The sequence below is a fragment of the Chroicocephalus ridibundus genome, chromosome Z (assembly GCF_963924245.1).
Source record: "Chroicocephalus ridibundus chromosome Z, bChrRid1.1, whole genome shotgun sequence".
Classification (NCBI taxonomy): domain Eukaryota; kingdom Metazoa; phylum Chordata; class Aves; order Charadriiformes; family Laridae; genus Chroicocephalus; species Chroicocephalus ridibundus.
Window position 1 is genome coordinate 10,910,997 of NC_086316.1, and position 20,358 is coordinate 10,931,354.

General features: G+C 41.7%; 1 protein-coding gene across 2 annotated transcripts; it reads left to right on the forward strand.

Moving 5' to 3' along the window:
* Positions 1-1,686: 1,686 nt before the first annotated feature.
* INIP (INTS3 and NABP interacting protein) lies at positions 1,687-15,116 on the forward strand. Of its 2 annotated transcripts, XM_063320585.1 has the most exons (6): positions 1,687-1,816; positions 2,042-2,224; positions 2,717-2,802; positions 10,243-10,345; positions 12,827-12,917; positions 14,712-15,116. In XM_063320585.1, exons 3-6 carry the CDS (start codon positions 2,778-2,780, stop codon positions 14,805-14,807), a joined length of 315 nt encoding a protein of 104 aa, XP_063176655.1. In that variant the 5' UTR covers positions 1,687-1,816; positions 2,042-2,224; positions 2,717-2,777; the 3' UTR covers positions 14,808-15,116. The 2 variants fall into 2 exon arrangements, with proteins under 2 accessions (XP_063176655.1, XP_063176656.1); XM_063320586.1 differs by lacking the exon at positions 2,042-2,224 and having other exon boundaries at positions 1,739-1,816.
* Positions 15,117-20,358: the final 5,242 nt, after the last annotated feature.

Below are 20,358 nucleotides of genomic sequence, written 5' to 3' on the forward strand. Positions count from 1 at the left end.
CTCAGCAATTAAGAATTACAAATGAGACGTCTACATAAAGTGGGACTGCAGATCACCCAAGACAGAATAATTAAAAGGGAAAAAAAGCCAGCACATAGGACAGTTCCCAAGGCACAATGAGACCTTACAAAAATTTAAAAAAAACAAACCATCAGGAGGGAAGGCACTCAATCAGCTGTTCATGCAAAGAGAAATGTTGAAAATAATGCCCATATGTGGGAAAGGCAGCAATGTTTGCCTTCCACAGTATTAATTAACACAGCTTTAAAGCAAACAGAAAACTCCCTGAGATTGTCAGATGTTTGCCGGTTGCTCGGGTGCTGGTTTGGGTTTTCATTAACACACACACGAAAACAGAGACTGGTTTTACCAGGCAAACAGTGTAGGTAACCAAATTCTACATCTGGAAGTTACAGGTCTCAAGACATAAATTTGTTCAGTTTTACAATTTTCACACTTAGTGAGGCTTTGAGAAGTAAGTATAAATGCATGGACAGACAGAATATTTGGTTAGCAGAACATTCCTGTCTCACAGAATTTGTATGCATAATACCAATGCACACTATTTTAAGTCAAATGAAATGTTATAGATACTGATAGGATTTTTATACATTCTGTACACTCTTAAAAATGTAATTTATTTTTGCATCATCCAGTACAGCCGCCTGCAGCACAAGATCTTGAAAAACTGTTAATTGCTTTCAACAATTGTATTTGGTTGTCCAAGCTCATAGACTAGTGTGGCGTTCTGCACTGGGTACACCCCGTGTATGTTCTTACCAATATAAATAATTCCATCATAACTAAAACAACAGTTCTTATTAAGCTCTTTTTCCACTTTAAACCTGGAACATGATGAGGTTAAGGACTTCTAAGACTCGACGGAAGAAATGAAAAGCTCTGCAGTGTATAGGAGGTTTGACTATGAGATCCGAGGCCCTCCTTGCCATAATTGTCATTTGCTCAGAAAAGCCTGTTAATGTGCACCACCAAAATCTCAGTATTAATATCCTGCACTAAAAGTGTATCTAAATAAAGATATCTTGAACTATGATATACTAAAAAAAATGTATTTTCTGTACTTATCATCACATTTGGTTCTAAACTAAAAAGGCCTTTATTTCATAAAAATCATTGCCTTAAAAAAAAAACAAACCACCCTGCGTATAAAGTTTAAGTAGGCAAAGTGGCTGATTTCTTGGCTAGCCAGAGGCCAGCGCTGGCCCCATCTGTTTGCAGCCTCTCACGTTATTTATTGCCGGTCTTAAGGATTGATTTTACCCGGGTATGATCAGAGCTGCAGCTGTTAAGGCCCACAGTTCTCAGTTCAGGTTATTAAAATAACCAACGGCGGTTATTTTAACCACAAGGACGTAAAATGGAAGTCAGAGATTGCTGTTTGACAGCTCAGGCTTGATCCCTTCATCACAGACTCATTTTCATTGAGAACAAACCGTGCGTTGGTGCGGTGAACGCGCGGCCCGTTTCTGGAACCCCTGCCAAATAACGCTGCGTTTAAACTCAAACTCGGCGCCTAAGATTAAAAAAAAAAAAAAAAAAATAAAATAAAATAAAATAAAATTAAAACAGGCCTCTCCGACCTGTCCGTCAACCCACGCGCCGTGACGCGCTTCTCCGCCGACCGGGAAGGAGAAAGGCAGCCGGGCGGGGGGGGGGGGGGGGCGTCGGCGCACGGTTTGTGCGTCATGAGGACGTGGCGGGAGCTGATTGGCTGGGGCGGGATGGCAGTGCGGCGGGCGGGCAGCGGGTAGGGCAGCGCAGCGCAGCGCGGAGCGAAGCGCAGGCCCCGCAGTAGGTGGGTGGCGGGGGCTCCGCGGGGTTTCCCGGGGCTCCGCGCCTGGGGCCGGCCCGCCGTCCGTCCGGTAGCCCGCCGGCGGGTGAGGGAGGCCTCACGGACCCCACGCCAGGCCTCCCGGGGGGCCGGGCCTCCCCGGGCCGCTGCAGGCCAGGCGCTGCCTCCCCGGCCCTGCCTCCCCTTCTTAATTAGTGCCGTTGTTTAATTACTTTCTCGTTGCATTAGCGTTGCTTGGGGGTGTGCTTGTTGGCTGCGTCTCCTGCTGAATCCCGCCCGAGGCTTCCGGCTGGCGCTTCCCGCAGGATCCGGCGCCCCCGGCCCTCCTCGCCGCCCGGCGGAGCTGGAGTCCTTCGCCTCGGCGCTTCGCAGCCCGGCACCTGCATGGAAACTAGTTGATGGTGGCCCGAGGTGACGTACGGCTGAGGGGAGGGCATCCCTCTCGGTTTTGCCACCGCACACAGGGTGATAGGCCTCGGCAGGCCTTTTCTTTCTAATTTTCTCTCCTCAGTCAGTTTTCCTGAGTTGGAGCCTGAGCTGAGGTCTTTCAGGGCTGTAGCATTTAAGGAGTATAACGCTTTAATGCGATTCTTAAGTGTAGGCTGACATGCTTTGTCAGCAAGCAGTTCTGTTAGGAATAAGTGTGTATGATTCCGGAATGACCCTAAAGATTATTCTTAAGTTGCTAGAATATGAAAAAGAATTGATCACAAGCATTGATATTTCAAGATAAAAATTTCAGTCAGAACAATATCAATAGCATTACATATTTTAAGCAATACACATGCTCTGTTTGGCTTATGCTTTGTCACAGTTGCCATGTTTATGAAATCTATAACAGAATGAAATCCAAGCTTTTCTTTTAAAGGACTATGTTTATCTTGCATTATACCTGTTTTGCAGATATTTGTGGGTTAAAAGATTTGAACTGCAACCGAATAACACTAGGGCTGAAAATTGAAGGATGGCAGCAAATCCTTCAGGACAAGGTACGTTTTAATTTAAGTACTCAAGGGGAAACACTATGTGCAAAATGTCAGTGAAGGCACCAAAATCATAAGTTAATTTTATAGAAAGAGTCAAAAGAGGAAGAGAGGCAGACAGGTGGGGCTGAAGGTAGCAGAATGTCAGCAAGCCTTCTGGGAAAAGACACACACATTAAATGGTTGAAAAAGACCAGTCATGTCTAGGGATCTCCGAATTATTGTGCGTTCCTTCATGCTCAGGTTAGGAAGTACCTGTCATGCCTGTGGTGCTGTGGTTATTTCCTAAAGCATATTTCAGACACTTACAACAACTAGCATTGAAGAGCTTTTGCGCTCAGCATCAGGGAGTGTCCATAAGTCTTATGTGTTCCATGTTGTGACGGAAGCAGCAAGACCCAGGCAGTAATATCTGTCAAAGATAGATAGCAAGTGGCCAGGCCTAGGAGGAAAAGCCAAATAAAATCATAACACTAACTCTGATTAATGGTGGCGTATCTGAATTGCATCCGTAAAATCGTTCAAGATGTGGAAGCGGTCCGTCTGTCTAGCTGAGGCGTTACAGGGAGCTGAGGGTCGGGGCATGGGGGGCATCAAACGGCTTGATTGAAGGAGGGTATTAAACCGCCCTCTAGAGGTGCTTTCTGGAACAAAACCAGAAGAAACGTGATGGTCCAAAAGACAGATTTTCACTTGCTACTTGACAAAAAAAAAAAGCTAGTTTTTGTAATGCTTATTGAGCTTTTGTGAAGTGTTGAGAGAGGAGTACTGCATATTGCAGGTCGTTGTCTGTTTGCAAATTTTGACTCTGAGCAGTTTGTGGTACATAATGGTAAATCTTGCTTTATTCTGTGAATACTAAGCATCGTTACAAGGTATAGAATGTTGTCATAGAGGGTTAAAAGTTACTTTTTCTTAAATATGAGAGTTCAGTGAGAAGTGGGATGGGGTTTTAGTGCCAGAGTGCCTTTGCTTCCCTCCAGATTCCATAGGCTTATAATTTAATAGAGTCGTGGAATCTGCTTGTATACTTTGAGATACCCTTTAGAGACTCACTAAAGGAACTGTTTAATTATCACATGAAAATTGTTTGCACTAAGCAGGCAAGAAACACTATCAAACTTAATCACCCAAATGAGCCTCTAAATAATACACCTAGGAAAATTAGAAAGGAACAGGTAAATATGAGCAACAGTTCAAGCCTCTGTATCTTTCTCTTGGCCGGATGCAGTCTCGTAGTGAAAATGATTGAGACAAATACAGCGTTTTCAGCTTGCTTGTGCACATGTATCGGTACTGTTCAAGCAATTCATTCTGTCGTTTCCTTCTTCTTGGACAAAAGGATTAGGGATTTACTGAAACTGGAAGGGTTATGAATGGTAGCACTTACTCAGACAGAACTGTAAGGATGAATTAAACATTAGCCTTCTACACAGGTAGACCATGTTTGTAATTTTTTGTTCTGAGTTTTTTCTTTCTCTAATCAGTACTGGGTATTTTCCTAGGAGTTAATTGGGTTTTCTGTTCATTTCAGACTCGGACTACAAAGGTTAAGATTTTGTGGACTGAACTTCACTGGAATTTTAGGAAAGCAGTATTTTGATTAGAATCTCAAAAATTTGGAGCTGCATATGAGAGCACCAAAATAAAATAGAACAGAATGAAGGCCTTATTTCAGGCCGTTAGTGCCATATAGAACTGATTGTACTGATTGTATGAGACTGATTACATCATTTAAAATAAATAGAAAAGCTTTTAGCATGCTGTGTATTGTCCACAAGATGAGCTCTTAGATCAGACAGAGTGGTACGTTTTGGTAACAAGGAAAAAAAAAAAAAGCAGCTTCTAAATTACTGTCAGGTGCTTGGTAATACACTGCTGCTGTGGTAATACTTCACAGTACTTAACGCAACTTGCATTAATTAGGCTGCTCTTGTATTGCTTTTGCTTTTGCACAGCAAGGTCAGACCATACCTTGTATGTTATTAAAGACTCCATGTGTGAGTTCTTCTCGAGGAAGCCCTCTGAGATGAGAGAAATGTGACAGGAAGGAACTCTCCTTTAGGTCCTCACAGGTGGAAGAAATACAGGTCCTGCTTCAGACAGGGCTGAACCTTTCTGTAAAGAAGAGTTTTGGTACATTGGAAGAACCAAGCTCTTGAAATACCGTAGAGAATTCTAAAGTTCAGGATGTGGCAATTCTACAAGGTCTCTTTCTGTCCTGGTGGGTGTTTATCCTTTTGTCGTAAAGGTATGTGAGCACATTCATGTAACACAGCCTGAGCAGCTAGATTTAGCATTCTGATCACTGAGTCTGTGTTAAAAAGGAAGATTGTGCTGGTCTGCATTAAATTACATCATCATCTATGAACTTTGCTGCACTGTGTCTGAGTTTGATCTGTGTGCAAGCATGGTATTTGAGGGCAGTAGCATATCTCTTCCCTGGAGAACTTTGCGGCCATAAAGACTCAATGACTTACTCAATGACCTATGCATGTAGCTTTTTTTCTGGAGGGACAGGCAAAATATTAATATATGTTTTAGTAATTCAAGTTAATCTACTGAATTACTAATATCCCTTATGTTTGTCACACAATGTATATGAAAGCATATCCGAATATAAATTGTTACTGAAAAGTATTGATGTGCAGCAGACTATTAGATGATGTGTTGTGATGCCAGTACTCATAAGCAAAAATGGAGATCAAAATACAGTTACTCCATCCTTTTTCCCAAGTGTTTTGTGTTTAATAAGGTCTTTGGATGCTAGTTTTTAAGTGGTTGCTGCCCCACTTCATAAAGGCTACCATTTATGAAAGAATGCACTTCAGTAAAGAAATTGCTGTGAAATGCTTTCTGAATTGAGCAGGCGGAACAGTGTGCAGGGGCAGTGCTTTCTAATGTGCAGAGTGGACATCCAGCTTTGAAACTGCTTTTCCAAGTAGAAGTGTATCGTGAACACACAGTGGCGGAGGGAGCTTTTGTGCTGTTACACATCTATGAACAAACGATAAATAATGTGTGTTAGAAAAAACTTACACGTACTGTGAAATTGAAGCAACCAATAGATCAGAGAAAAGGGATGAGATGAAAAGCAAAAACTTTAAAGTACATAAAGGTAATACTGTTTCCTGCCATGCAGAGTTAGCTAGTAGAATTAACTGACATAGGTATCAGTGAGGTAGGGTGGTAGGATTAGGCGTAAGGATTAGGTTAAAGAGCAAAGCTTGCTGTGAGCTCTTAAAGCTACCGGTATCACTCAGCAAGGCATCAACTTTCTCTGATTTTCTGCCTTTCACGTGCAAAACATCAATGGAAGTAAACTTTTAGCTCCTGCAGAGAGCACATAATACAATGCTTTATGTCAGAAAGAACAGGTTTAAATTTTAAATGTCTTGAATCTGCTACCTTAGAGGGTAATCTGAGGATCCAGGTGCTCAGTTTGACATCTGACACTGCCATTAACCTATTTAGCTGCCTTGAGCGGGTCATTTTGTGTCAGGATTCTTTGAGTCTGCAAAGCAGAGAATATTAATGAACTGCAATATTCATGAACTGTTCAAACTCAAAATAGTAGGGCAACACTAGCTTAGGGAAGTCTAAACTTAAACCTTTACTAAGATGTTGCTGTGTCTGAAAATCTACGCTTCCCTTTACAGATGGGAATCTGGTCTGTACTAAGGATGGCTATTATTTTATTTTTGCATGTCCCCTTTTTTATTACTAGAAAGCAGAACAGACATATCAAACGTACAGAGGAAAAATTACTTTCCTTGTAATTGAAGTAGGAAACTTCTGTAGCTGTTTCAAGTTGGTCTTTATGGAAGCACTTTGGGGTCCTGTACAGGGAAGAATCTAAATGGAAGTCTCACTTATATATTGCCAGATATGATGAATTATTTTGTAAGGATGCCAAATTTTCACTCTGAAAGGGATTTATCCTGTCCTGCCCTCACCATTGTTAACTTTAAATTAGCATGTTTTACTTCACATTTTAAAAAAGTTTAGAATGCCTGTAGAACCTTCACATTACTCAGCTGAGGAGCACTAACATGTACTTGTGTATGTCCTCCTCCATTTTCTCAAGTAGGCTTTTTTTTTTCTACTTACCGTTAACAAATTATTGTAAACCAATGACTTTCAGTACATCAGGTTGCTGATGGGCACTGTCTGAATTCTAGAGCAAAATACTACTTTTTTTTTTTTTAAAAAAAAAAGCTAACACCAACCCTTTCTTAGTAATAGAGGGCTAGTAAAAGGAAGAAAAAATACTTGGGTTTCTTCTGAATCCCTCTAGAGTTTCTGCCATATGATACTATAGCAAGACTTGTACTAAAATGGAAGACACTGATAATCATAGAATCATTTAGGTTGGAAAAGACCCTTGGGATCATCGAGTCCAACCATCAACTCCACTTTACAAAGTTCTCCCTTACACCATATCCCTTAACACCACATCTAAACAACTCTTAAACACATCCAGGGATGGTGACTCCACCACCTCCCTGGGCAGCCTATTCCAGTGTCTGACCACTCTCTCTGTGAAGAATTTTTTCCTAATGTCCAGCCTAAACCTACCCTGCTGCAGCTTGAACCCATTCCCTCTTGTTCTATCGCTAATGACCTGTGAGAAGAGGCCAGCACCAGCCTCTCTACAATGGCCTTTCAAGTAGTCTTAGAGAGTGATGAAGTCTCCCCTCAGCCTCCTCTTCCTCAAACTAAACAGTCCCAGCTCCTTCAATCGCTCCTCATAAGATTTATTCTCCAGGCCCTCCACCAGCTTCGTTGCCCTCCTCTGCGCTCGCTCCAGCACCTCGATATCTCTCTCGTATTGAGGTGCCCAAAACTGGACACAATACTCAAGGTGTGGCCTCACCAGTGCTGAGTACAGGGGGACAATCACCTCCCTCCTTCTGCTGGTCACACTGTTTCTGATACAAGCCAGGATGCCATTGGCTTTCTTGGCCACCTGGGCACACTGCTGGCTCATGTTCAGCCGCTTGTCAATTAGAACCCCCAGGTCCTTTTCTGCCAGGCAGCTCTCCAGCCACACTTCCCCAAGCCTGTAGCGATGCATGGGGTTGTTGTGGCCCAAGTGCAGGACCCGGCACTTGGCCTTGTTGAAGCTCATACCGTTAGTGTTGGCCCATTGGTCCAATCTATCCAAGTCTCTGTGTAGAGCCTCCCACAGTCTCTTGCACAGTTTCTGATCGTAGTTTAAAACAAGCATTTAAAATTTTATTCTTACATGTCCTAAGCCTTTCTGAATCATACCATCTGCTTCACAATAAGTGTAAGCATATTTAGTCTTCATTTTTTAGTTGACAGCAACTTACATTAAAAAGTGGTCTCCTTTTTCTTGCCTCAGTTGCCATATCATTTGAATTCCAAGCATACATTTAGATCTATGCATTTCAGGATAAGCAAACATTAGCAGAAGGCTGCTGAGTAATATGTCAAGTATTAAGCTTTTTGGCTGAGAACTCTGTAGAATGAGTATACAGACATGGTGACATTAGCTCAGACCCTCTTAGAGGTACTTCAGTAGTCCATTGTCTCCAGAATTTATAAGAAAGTAAAGTCTGGGGTAACTGTAACTCAGAAATGTTGAATCTTAGCTTATTGTCAAGCTCTCTCAGCCTTTCTGCATTCAACTGTGTTTTAATGCTTCAAACTCATTGCAAGTGCAGGGTGTTCAAAAAAAGATAGTGTAAAATACCTAAAGAGCAGAGAAACATCAAAGACCTGAATCGATACACTTACAAAACAGAGGGAGTTAAGTGGAACTAATGGCATGTAGGAAGGAGAGGTTAACAGACAGGAAAATAGCAATTAATTAAATTTAATTAAAAAATCTGTTAACAAATGTGAAGATGATTATGGGTGATCTTGCATAAAATCACAGTAAAATGTAATCAAACGACTGTTCTTTTTGAGAACTCTGAGACACCGAGGCTCAGGGGTGTGCATTAGGCATAGTAAAAGAAAAAGGTGAGGCAAGGCAATACAGATGCAAATTATTATTTAGAGTGGAAGGTTTCTACCTGATAATTGTCTCCTTCATTGAGCCATGCAGATGAAAGGAATATCGTATTATGTAATTGAGCAGCAACAGAAGATCTCCCAAAGGGAATGAACTTGTAAGTGAAGCTACTGAAAATAAATTTGGAATTATTTTACCTTGCCATGCTAATAATCCCCTTAAGAGTTACCCTGTCAGGCCTTCACAACAGCTTGTGGGCTACCATTTTTAGTGGTATTGCTAAAACAGCACTCAGGATGGGGGCGGGGGCACAACATGCAGGAGTTTCCAATGGGAATGACTTTAACTTTTTGTATGAAGGAAATAAAGGAGATAATTTGAGTTGTACATATTTTATATATGACGGTGTAGTGGTTTGATATTTATAGAATAGTGTCAAATTAGAGGTGAAAAAGAAGTGTATATTCTTGACCTGAGGAGTGTCCTTAGTGGCACAGAGGCCTGTAAGGGTCATTTCTGTAGCTGTTGTCCCCAGTTGTGCTGTACAGGCATACTGGGCAACAGCAGGGACTTGTGTACCTGGTTGTTTGGTGGCCGCAATGAGATCCTTTACCATGTAGGAGTCCTGCGTTAAGTACAGCAGTTTTGCCACATTTTCATTTAGAAGGCAAATTTGAAAACACACAAATGGCAACTATCGTAGGCATTTTCAAAGTTGCCTCAGTCACTGCACTTCCTGACCCCTTCTCTAGTCTACAGGGTCCCCTTTGGGAGAATGATGTACAGTGCAAATAAAGGCAGCGTTCTCTTATTGTGCCCAGACAGTTTACTTTCGGTTCTCTATTCCAGCATAGCGGTTGTAGTCAGAATAAGGGTTGCGTGTATATGGAAGGACATCAGTGTATTAAAACTAAAACTTTTCTGTATGGATTGAATAAAAGGTTGTAATTTTTTGTGTAAGCACATGTGCAGGTTTAGTGGTCATCAAATTCTTACCTGTTACATATGTAAAACTTCTATTATAGTTTGAGTTCACTGGCATGAGAATTAGGCCCCGTGTGTGTATTACTCCATTATTATAATTGAGTTGTATGCTCAGTGACTGCATTTTAAATCTAGAACCTGGTAAGTACTTTTTTTTGAAAGGCAAGTATTTGATAATGTACCTTGTTTATAGCTCCAGAGCTTGCTTGGGAAGGGGTAGGATCTAACTTGACATAGAAACCTGTATTTTAAAATGTATTAATATGTATGATAGCTTAAGGAAGCTATTTCATGTTGTAAAATGAGAAAAGGAAAAATGAAACCTATTTATTAATAGACTTTCAAATGGGTGCAAAGCCTTGAAGATTAGTATATTCGTCATAATGTCATATTGTACAGAGACTTCTTAGTTCCACAAGGTTAGACTTGGGCCGTAGAAATCAAGTAAATGTCTAATATTTTTCTGTCATTCCCACCAGGTTTCCAGAATAAAAATAGGGTTGCAATCCTGGCAGAACTAGACAAGGAGAAGAGAAAGTTACTTATGCAAAACCAGTCTTCCACAAATCACCCTGGAGCCAGGTATTTTATGTTCTTAGCCCTATTTGGACATCACTGATTAGATCAAAGGAAAAAAAAAAAAAAGTGAGCTGTAAACTGACATAAACACTAATGGGAAGTGTTTTCTGACCATCCTCAATAATCAGTCAGAGACACCTTGCACTTTACGAGCATATTAGTATTTAAAATGGTTTACAGACCCTGAATTTTGCCTTACGTAATTTCCATTTGAGAAAGGGAGAAACAAATATGCTTACTCAACTGTATTAAAGTTTACCTTAAAGGAGAATCAGAGCAGGCACTGAGAAAGCATTTAATTATTAAGCTAAAATGCCCTAAGGAATGGAAGTAGCAGACCATTAATTTCAGGGTACTGTGTGTTTAGAGAAGAGCAGTTACAGCAGGGAGTGGGTTATCCTTGAAACTCCCTGTGTGCCAGACAAAGCCAGTTTATGTTGCTGCAGATCTTGTAAAAGAAGGTGTGCTGTAAGGATGATTTTACACTGTAAGGTGTAATAATCTAATTGAGTTTAGGAGTTGTCACTGGGATTTCTCCCATCTAAACCAAAAAGATTAGATTTTTGTTAAAAATCTGTAACTAGAAAATCACACTGTGGTTTACTTGGAGAAATTGAGATAGCTGAACTTGTGGGTTAGCATGAAATGAGTGCAGTGCCATATTCTAGACACAGTGTGTTACCTGCAGTCTCTCTCGTTACATGCAGAGTCAAATACACTGAATACAGTCTGAGTATTGCTTGTGTCTTTTTTCAAGGAAATTCTAGCTCACCTTTAGTTCCTTCATACTGTGAAAAAGCATGCAGAATATTTGAAATCGCCTGAGGTGGATCTCTGATTCACTCTGTATACAGTTATTATTCAAGCAAAATTATTGATTAGAGAAGAAAACAGAAATATCATACTGTTAAGTACAACCTCTGACTCCTGACAGCAGTGTTTCTGTACTCCATTGCAAGTCTGTCAGAGTTTCAGGGTGTGCTTATTTGCTTGCTTTTTTCTTTAAGGAAAAATAACACTGTATGCTAGTGAGCAGAATTAGAATTTACTAATTTTGAAGGTGGGGATGGGGTGGGTGGAGGACCTACAAAGCAGCAGCCAAACTCTCTGCTTTGGCATGGTGGGCTGAGGTATGACTTTTTGAGAAGCTGACAGTTCTGTAGTAGGGATGTTGTGCTTGATGTGCCCATGGCCAGCGTAAGGATGAATGTGTTACCTTAGGGTAACATCTTAGGGAACCCTTAGGGAATCATCTATCCAAGAGCAGAACAACTCTCTTGAAAAGTGTCATGAATGTTATGATGAAGCCTTAAGATTACCTACAGAAATCAGGTGGAAAAGTTAGAGGGTACAGAATTAAATGGAAAATAAATACCTTCAAAATAACTGAAAATATTATAAGTAAACTGAGTAGTTCTTTTCTCCAGCAGTGAAGCTTATCTTAATATTTGTCATAAAATCTGTTCAGAGGCTTGTTATTTAGCTTTCATTATGCCCTTAGACATAGATTTGACTAAAGGTCTTTTCATGAGCGTGGCTGCTTTTGATTTACTGAATCAGCTGTTGACATTGAAGCTGCTGGGAAAGGTCAGTTGATGGGTTTGCTTGGATCCCTTGTCGTCCTTCATACTTTTGTCTATATGACTGAGGAGAGCTGGGCTTTCAGCACCAGCCTCCTCCAGAGCCAATTTCAGAGGTAGTTATGAATTGCCTTGCAATATGGCTCTGATAGAAACCGGTGAGGACTCCCATCTGGAGTATGGCTGATCATGTTACTTATACAAAGTTTGGGGGGCAGGAGGGGAAGTTAATTGTTTCTTTTGTTGGTTAACAAGGTGGACAAGCCTTAAGATGCAAAAGCCAAGAAAACATATTTAGAAATTTTAATTTGAAACCTAATCTATGCTGCACTGAGATAGATAAGCAAAATCAATTTTAGGTACTCTGAGCCATCATCGGAGGATCATTATTTCAGTTACATCATGGGAAGCTCCTCTACCATAAGCAGTGAGCTGCTGCCCGCCTACCAAAGAACTGGTCTTATACTGAAGACTGCAGAGCTCTTGTTAGTGCTTCTGTTTATCGCAGTCTTTTAGAGCAGTCACCGAGTGACTGGGTAATGGTGAAAACAAGAAGCTGTTGTTTTAAAAGTTGCTGACACCGTCTAACATTGCACCCCAGTGGTTCCACTGACTTCAGCGGGACTCCACCCTTGAGCAAAATCTACAACAGGCTTCAGGACTGTGAGTCTTCTGGGTTTAGTTTGGCATCAGTTGTTCATGCTAGGTCAAATGATACAGCTGTGGTCACTCCATTTTCCATACCTCTCTTATCTTAGCAAATAGTAATTCCAAACAATAGTTAACAATTGTCAAGCTATGAGTCAAATAAATTGTGAGCTGTGGAAGTCATGGAATCTATGGCTGAAATGACAAGGACAAATTTTTTCCTGCTGTATATATCATACCATATTGGCTTTTGCAGCATTGCACTTGCAAGATCACCGCTGAACAAGGATTTCCGTGATCATGCTGAGCAACAGCACATCGCAGCACAGCAGAAGGCTGCACTGCAGGTAAGCCGATACTCAGGTTCATTTAGCTTGGTCCTGTTTCAGGTGTGCGTCCCTTCAGAGAGCAGTCCTGCACCTAGAGAGAATGAAAAGCCCATTTTAGAGGGTAGATTTCATGCATTTCTGTATTTGTCACAAATGAAGTTTCTTCTTCTGTTACGATGAAAGCTTAAATCTATTGACTCATTCTCCCTTGATAACCGTTGTAAGAATGTAGCCTACAGTATCATCATAGCTGTTTTGTACATCTCAGTCAAGAGTCAGTTTCATTATACTTCCAAATGTGTCATCGAGCGTAGGGAGAAATAGACACGTGGCTTTCCTTGGTTGAATATGAGTAGATGTCAAGTAAATACCTTACAGTTACAAGTGACAGGGGTGAAAGATTTGAAAAACTTACTTGTACATTCACAGGCTTCTATTTGCTGCTATTTTGCTCATGTCTGGCAAGATTGATTTGGGTGTTGAATTTGGAAATTGAGCAGTAAAGCCAGTACATGGCCACCTGTCTTCCTGGCACTCCAAACAGATTTGTCAGGCAGCACAGGAATGGGAAAAAACATTGAGATGCAAACTAGCAATGCTGTTATCATATCCTTGTTGTATTTCTGTCACCCAGTAAAGCGCCCCAGACTGCTTCTCTGAAAAATGAATGGGAGCAGAACTGAGCTCTGGCTGGTGTCCTGTGTTGATCACAGAACATTGTTGGCTGGGAGGATCCTTGGGAGATTTCTAGTCCAGTGCCCTGCTCCAAGAATGACCAACAGCAGTGCTATATCACATTGTTCAGGGCATGGTCCAGTTGAGTTTTGAAGCTCTCCAAGGATGGACTTCTCACACCCTTTCTTGGCTCTGAGTCAGGCTCTGTCTTATCTATATCCTGTCACTGGGTATCTGAAAATAGCGTAAGATTTCCCCACAGCTTTCTCTTCTTACGCAAAGCTCAGTCCTCTCACTACCCCCTTGGTTGCTGAGAGCTCCAGCCCAGCCCCCAGCTGCCTCTTTGGGTCTCTGTTGGATTCCCTGCAGTTTGTATCTCAAACCAAACACAGTATCACAAATGCAGCCTCATGGGTAGTTTCCCCTGGACTAAAGGCTGTGCTGTTGCTGATGCAGCCCACTGAGCTGGGAGCCTTTATCACTGCAAGGGCACATTGCTGGCTCAGGCTAAATTTGGTATCCACTAGGGCTTTTCCTTAGTGGTGGAAGGAAGGAATATGCAGGCCATCCAGCTTACTGGAGTCCAGTCTTTGAACTGGGAAAGCTTATGTATGATTTTACAAAGGTTGTCCAGAGTCATAAGCAGCAGCTGCCCCCCTCAGGTGAACAAACATATATAATACATCACATGAGCAGAATGATGGAGTCTGATGTTGTACAGGAGCGTGTCTGGCCGCATGTCACTTGTACGTACAGCCTCAGGTTGTGTGATGCTACTGACGCACGCTTCTGGCAGTCACGTGTGGCAGCTGTCACGTACCAAGACCTGCAGGCTGGTTATAGATGGGAGTGGAAGCATGGGGTCCAGGCAAAGGAGAATGATCCGGGGTTCATTTACCACTCTCCCCACCTCCATGGGATTTGATGAAAAATGAGCAGCAGGGAATGGCCAAGTTATTTCCCTTGATGGGCCCTGTTCAGATGTGGATGATCTAAAATGCCGGGTTTGAATTTGACTATCAGAGCTGAGGAGCAAACTGGGAGAAATAAATAATTAATGCTGCAGAAGCTGTAAAGTTTTGAATTATATCAGTGCTGCGGGGAGTTATGCTTTAACAAATGTTTTTCTCTTTCCAGCACGCACACGCACATTCCTCAGGATACTTCATAACTCAAGACTCTGCATTTGGAAATCTTATTCTTCCTGTCTTACCTCGACTTGAGGCAGAATGAGGAATGTTTTTTCTCAGAGCTGCAAGGTCTGATTTTTGTCTGAAGCAGGAACTGTCTGACCTTTTAATTTCTTTACTTATCTTAAAACCTTTTTTTTTTCCTGGATTTTTGTGGTTGCCTTTCGGAAGTGTGAGCTCTAAGGATGAAAAAGCAATGTTGTTGAACAGCAATTTTTATCCTGTATTTCTGTTCCTTTGTCAGGTCAAAGGCAGATGTAAGACTTCCGTGGTGTGTGAAGTGCATAGAGCTTGCTTTTCCCTGTTTCTGTGCTTCCTTTAAATAAATGTCCAAACCAGAGTCATCAAGAGATACGCGCTGTCAGCCTTTGTGTTTCTTATTATTGTGTACGGTTATTATATTTGACTTCAATGAAAGACAAAAGTTACTTTGTCCATCAAAACAGACATCAATTTATCAAATGCATCATTCAGTCTTTCTTGTTTTTCCCCTGTATGCAGGAACATTGCTGGTGTACTGTTTGCTGTTGTACTATCATCTGGTCTCCAGTCCTTAGATATCGTGAGCCTGCCTCTTACTTTGTTTTGTGAAATACGAAAATGAATTAAAGCGGTGAAAAAGCAATTGTTTCAAACAGTCTTTTAACAGACAAAATAAAAGAACTCTTAACTTCTCTGGACATTTCATATAGAAAGTGTTGTCTGCAAGGACAATTCTGTTTAAAAGGTCATATTTTTCTAGTCATACCTTCTTTAATACTTGTTGTATTTCATTTTGTTTGCTTTTTTCCTTCCTGTCTCCATGCTGAAAGAAAATCTGTGAATCTTAAGGTAAATTATTTTGGAATTGTGATCATGTTACCTGGCAACCAAGTAACTTAGAGTGAAAAATAGTCCTTACATACATGTTCTTCTATCTTCACAGCTTTACTAATAACAATTATACTAGTACATTGATTGCTTTACCTGTGGAGGCAAGTTTTGGAAAACAAAAAGGAACAGGAGAACTTAAGTGAGAACCAGAAATCAGAAAGCATCTGTTAAATTGGTGCCCATTTGAAGCAGCTCTGTCCTTTGCAGAAGTAACTTAGCTGTCCCATGAGGCTTCCAGGGTTATAGCCTACAGATTTCCTTAGGGACATTCAGGTATCCTGTTTCCATCTGCAGGGGATTGCCTGAACCCAGTAAGCAAACTGTAAGCACTGTTAACAGTTCCATTCCTCGTGACTAAGAATACAGCAAGGACCAAGAGACTGATGCATGGGGTAAGAGGAAAATGCCACCACTTTCATATACACCCTTGCAGAAGCTGTAGCATACTGAAGTGTTTTCAGTAAGGAGAATCTTGTGGAGGAGGCCTGATAGAGCTTAAAGATGTGCAATTGTAACATTAACTATTCATATCGTGTGTTCTTTGGGGGGTCTGATGTGGTGAATCGTGGGAACAATGATGGTTTCTGTGGGCAATGGAGAAAGGAGTACTGTCATTTCTGTTTTCCGTGGTTGGCTCTGTGTAGCTTTTTCCCTTTAATTACCAAGAGTAACTTCACCATGAAGCTGTCATGACCACTCATTATTCTGCAGTGTGAGCTGAGTATCTTAGGTGCTTTGAAGAAAAAGATCTCTTTCTTCTCAGTGGTGCCCGGTGACAGGACAAGGGGCTACGGGCACAAGGAAGTTTGGATTTTAGATTTTAGTTGAATTAGAAAGGTAGGTTGGACATTTTATCATTAAAGGAGCTTTCTTTTGTTGTTTCCTTGAGTGTCTGCTTTCTCTAGAAACAGACCCTCTGTGCTAACAAATGGAACTATAAAATCTCTGTGTTTCTGTGCAGACTGCGTATCATCCAGGCAAAGAAACAGTAAAGATCCTTCTTCTTTGGAAAGCTATTGCTCCAGTGAAGGAGTTAAACTTGCTGGCTGTGTTGTTTTCGTCTTGGGTATCGAAAGATCTGCTTTGGGAAATCCAGGGCCTGGGCTCAAAGATGGAGGTATTCAAAAGAGGGGGAAAATTGACACAGCTGTTGTAATATTTTTAAGTTATAATGCCTCAGATTATTCTGTGTCATCATGAGGGACTTGGTGATGTATGAAGATATAATTAACTGTCAAAGATACAAATGTTGTATATGGAAGCTTCTCTCTTAGAAACCACAGACTGTAGCAATTAGTGTCAGATGCATCAATTTGTCTTGCCACTCTTACTTTTTCTTCTCTGCTATTAATCAGTATTAAAACCATTAATCTATCCCTGTACAGTAATTTCAGCAAAATCTTTTCTCCTGTTGGAATTGCATGTTCAAATTCAAATCATTATTAGTTAAAATATACCTGAACCAGGAAGTGCCTGGGGTGTCTTGTGTCTGGCAGTAACCGTTACCTATAAAAGCAGAAAACTTGTAATCTAGTGCTGACCTGTGTACCTAAAAGTGCCTTAACACACAAAAATCACTCAAGAGTCATTTTATTCCCTTTGCTACAGTAGTAATCAGCCTTTCCACTCAACACAGGTGACTGGTGTAGAGTCTGTATCAGAGCAGGTTGGTGGGTGAGAGGTAGGTCTTACACTAAACACATCAGATAGATGGGAGGTGGACTAACACACAGTGAGGTCAGACTTCCTAAGTGATGGCGGAGTCATTATCTTTAAGAACAGATGAGGGTAAATCAAAGATCTTGAAAGAAGCTGTCGTTCAGTTCTTCCAGCACTTCAGTTCTTCTTAGCTCTGTGCTCTTTTTCTTCCACTAGACAAGTTTTCTCTCCACACCCATATTTTCCAAAGTCACTCACTATCTCGCCACCACTACAGACTCTGGAAAATGCTTAGTTTTAACACAAGAAGCCTGACCTGTAGAACCATGCGTGGTTTCCTACCGCTACAGGGTTGTAGTCTCCCCTTTTTCTTAGTATTTCCACTGTAGTGATCTCCTGGAAGCACTGGTATCAAACTAATCAATAGTACCTGATGTTGTATTTGCACTTTACGTCAGAACACAGAGTACCCCACGAAACTCATTATTGGAAAGAAATTACAGCCCCTGCTGTCACTTGCCAGGGGCTTCCTAGTTGCTGTGATGTGTCCAATCAGTTAAAATAGCTAAATGCTACTTCTGTCTTCATGTGCAGGCAGTACAGGACATGCCAGGTGTAATTTGCAAGTCCTATGGATGCAGCTGATCATCCTGTCTGAGGTAGACACTTTGGATGGCTCTAAGTTTTTTATTAGACCACTGGTGTCACTTAAAGGCTGGAGGTCGTTTATTGTCTTTGCTGCACAGCAGAGGGGTCAGTGCTGTGACCTTAACCTAAGAAATGCGTGAAGAGACCAGGATTTTCCCATCTGTAGAAAGAGGAGTGAGGTCACGATTATCAACCAGGTAAGAGGGAACGTGAGCTCGAACTGGTGGAAAGAAATGTGAACAACCATGTCTTGGAGCGTGCAGCTTTTTGTGGCTTGACTTACCATTGCGTTTGCAGTGTTTTAGGGACAGAGCACAAGGGCTAAAGGAGGACAATGAGCCTAGAATAGTGTGGCATACAGGCACAGACACACGAGCAGGCAGTGGCTATCTCAGCGCGTATTCTTAAGCATTATGATAGCTAAAACAGGGCTTGGTGTCTTCACCAGGAAGAAGCATTGCTAAGAACAGCTGTCTTATGCAGGTGTTCTTTCACCTTGTGTCTGCTTAAACATATATTCGAAGTCAGGAGGACGCCTGAGAAAGCAGCTGGATGATTCCTGTAGGTCAAAATTATGGCACTGGTGATTCCTCCTGTCAAACCAGCTCAAATAGCAAGTTTCCTCAAAGGACAGGGTCAGAGCACTGTGCTATGGACTTCTGCTGACACCGAAGCTGATTCCTGTGTCCTAGGCAACAGATGGTAAGCACAATGACACATGAATCCTAAGGAAACCACTAAGAGGAGGCAGCTCTCTGCTGTGTGGTCTGTGTGCACAGACGCCTCCGAAAGAGGAGGTGGAAGCGGGGGGAAGGATTTTCTGCACCCAGCTGGAAGAGCGTTCCCATCCAGAGCTTTATGTGCCTGATCTATGCTTTGCTAATGCACAGGGAAAATCCTATAGCATCTGCTAGTAACACCCTTCCCTCTGGCAAGTCTGATAATAGGGGTGTTCTGAAACACTTTTGGAGGCTGTAGGGAATCCTTGAGCTAAAATACACTGTACGGAGCTTTCTGAACTGAGCAGTAACTTTGAAGATTAGTGGGGGAAGTGGATTTCACATGCTGTTGGGTTGGAAGCTTGCTCCAGTGAGTTTCTGCATTTGTTGGAACCACAGAGCTTGCCCCAGAATTTTTACAACAAAAACACCACCTTCTCCTTCGTTCCTGGTTCTTGCTCTTAATAGGAATGAAGTGACATGCCTCCCTGCGGAAATGATTTTTACACTCATCCTTGAATACAGGTTTTTCAAAGAGGAGGAAAGCAGATTAAACGACTAAGCGCAGAAAATTTTATATTAGTGCAGCGGGACATGAAAAACAATACTTCTTAACTACTGATGAGGAAATAGCTCTTCTCCTCAATTACTCCACTCTGCCAGGCTCTTTGGGGCATTGAATTATGAAAGGTGTTGTCACAGTTCTCAACTTGTTCTCATTCAGACCTCTAATCCTGGATACTTTAGTGTCAGTGGATGCTACTTTTGTCATGCAGGTTCCATGCATTGTGGCTGGAAGTTGTTCAAAATCTACCTTATTTTTCTTCCAAGACTTGTACTGGTTCATTTAAAAATGCGAATCACAAGCTTGCACACCACCCTCACTATGCACATGTTGTACTGTCCATTAGCATATGCATGTTGCTGGTTGGTAGAGTGTGAGTTTCTTTCAGTAGGGAACGATGTCTCATTGTAAAAAAAAAAATACATGTAGATTTATGGACATTTTTACATCTTCAGAGGCTTTTTCAGTGCATTATCTGAATCCTCACTTGAGGCAAACTAAGTTCTGTTATCTTCAGTTTTGCAGATGGAGAAAAAGGCAAAGGGGTTGCAATACCTGCAGGTACAGAAAGCCTGTGGAGTCATCAGGATTAGCTCCTGATTAGTGAGCTAGCGAAGCATCATCTGAAAGCTATTATTCTGCACCCCACACCAGCAGCTGGCTCATCTCCCCTCTCCTAGAAGATCCTGAGCTCTTTGGTTTCTGGTTTGTCTTTGCTTTCATGGATAGTTCAGTGCTTGGGTTTGTTTTGGATTTTTTTTTTTTTTCAGATGGTGAAGGCAACGAAGTTGGGCAGAGTTTGGGCCTTTTATGTTTGAAATTTTGGGTAGGGAGGATAGTGATAAAAAGACAACAGTATTGTACTCGGTGTTGGGAAGCAAGGGCAAGTGTAGTTCCTTCTCTGTGACAGTGACCAGATACACTTGCCCATTATGGTGGGGTTTGGCCATCATTTCATGCCCTAAGCAGAAGCACATTAGAGTCTCTGTCTGCCTGTATGACTGTAGACCTTCTCCATCTGTCAGTAGGTGGCCACGTCTGGAAGTGGGAATGGCCAAATGCAAGCCCAATCCAAAGCTGCCATCTCCGTCTTGCTCTGCCGGCAAGAGCTATGCGCAGCTGGCTGACAG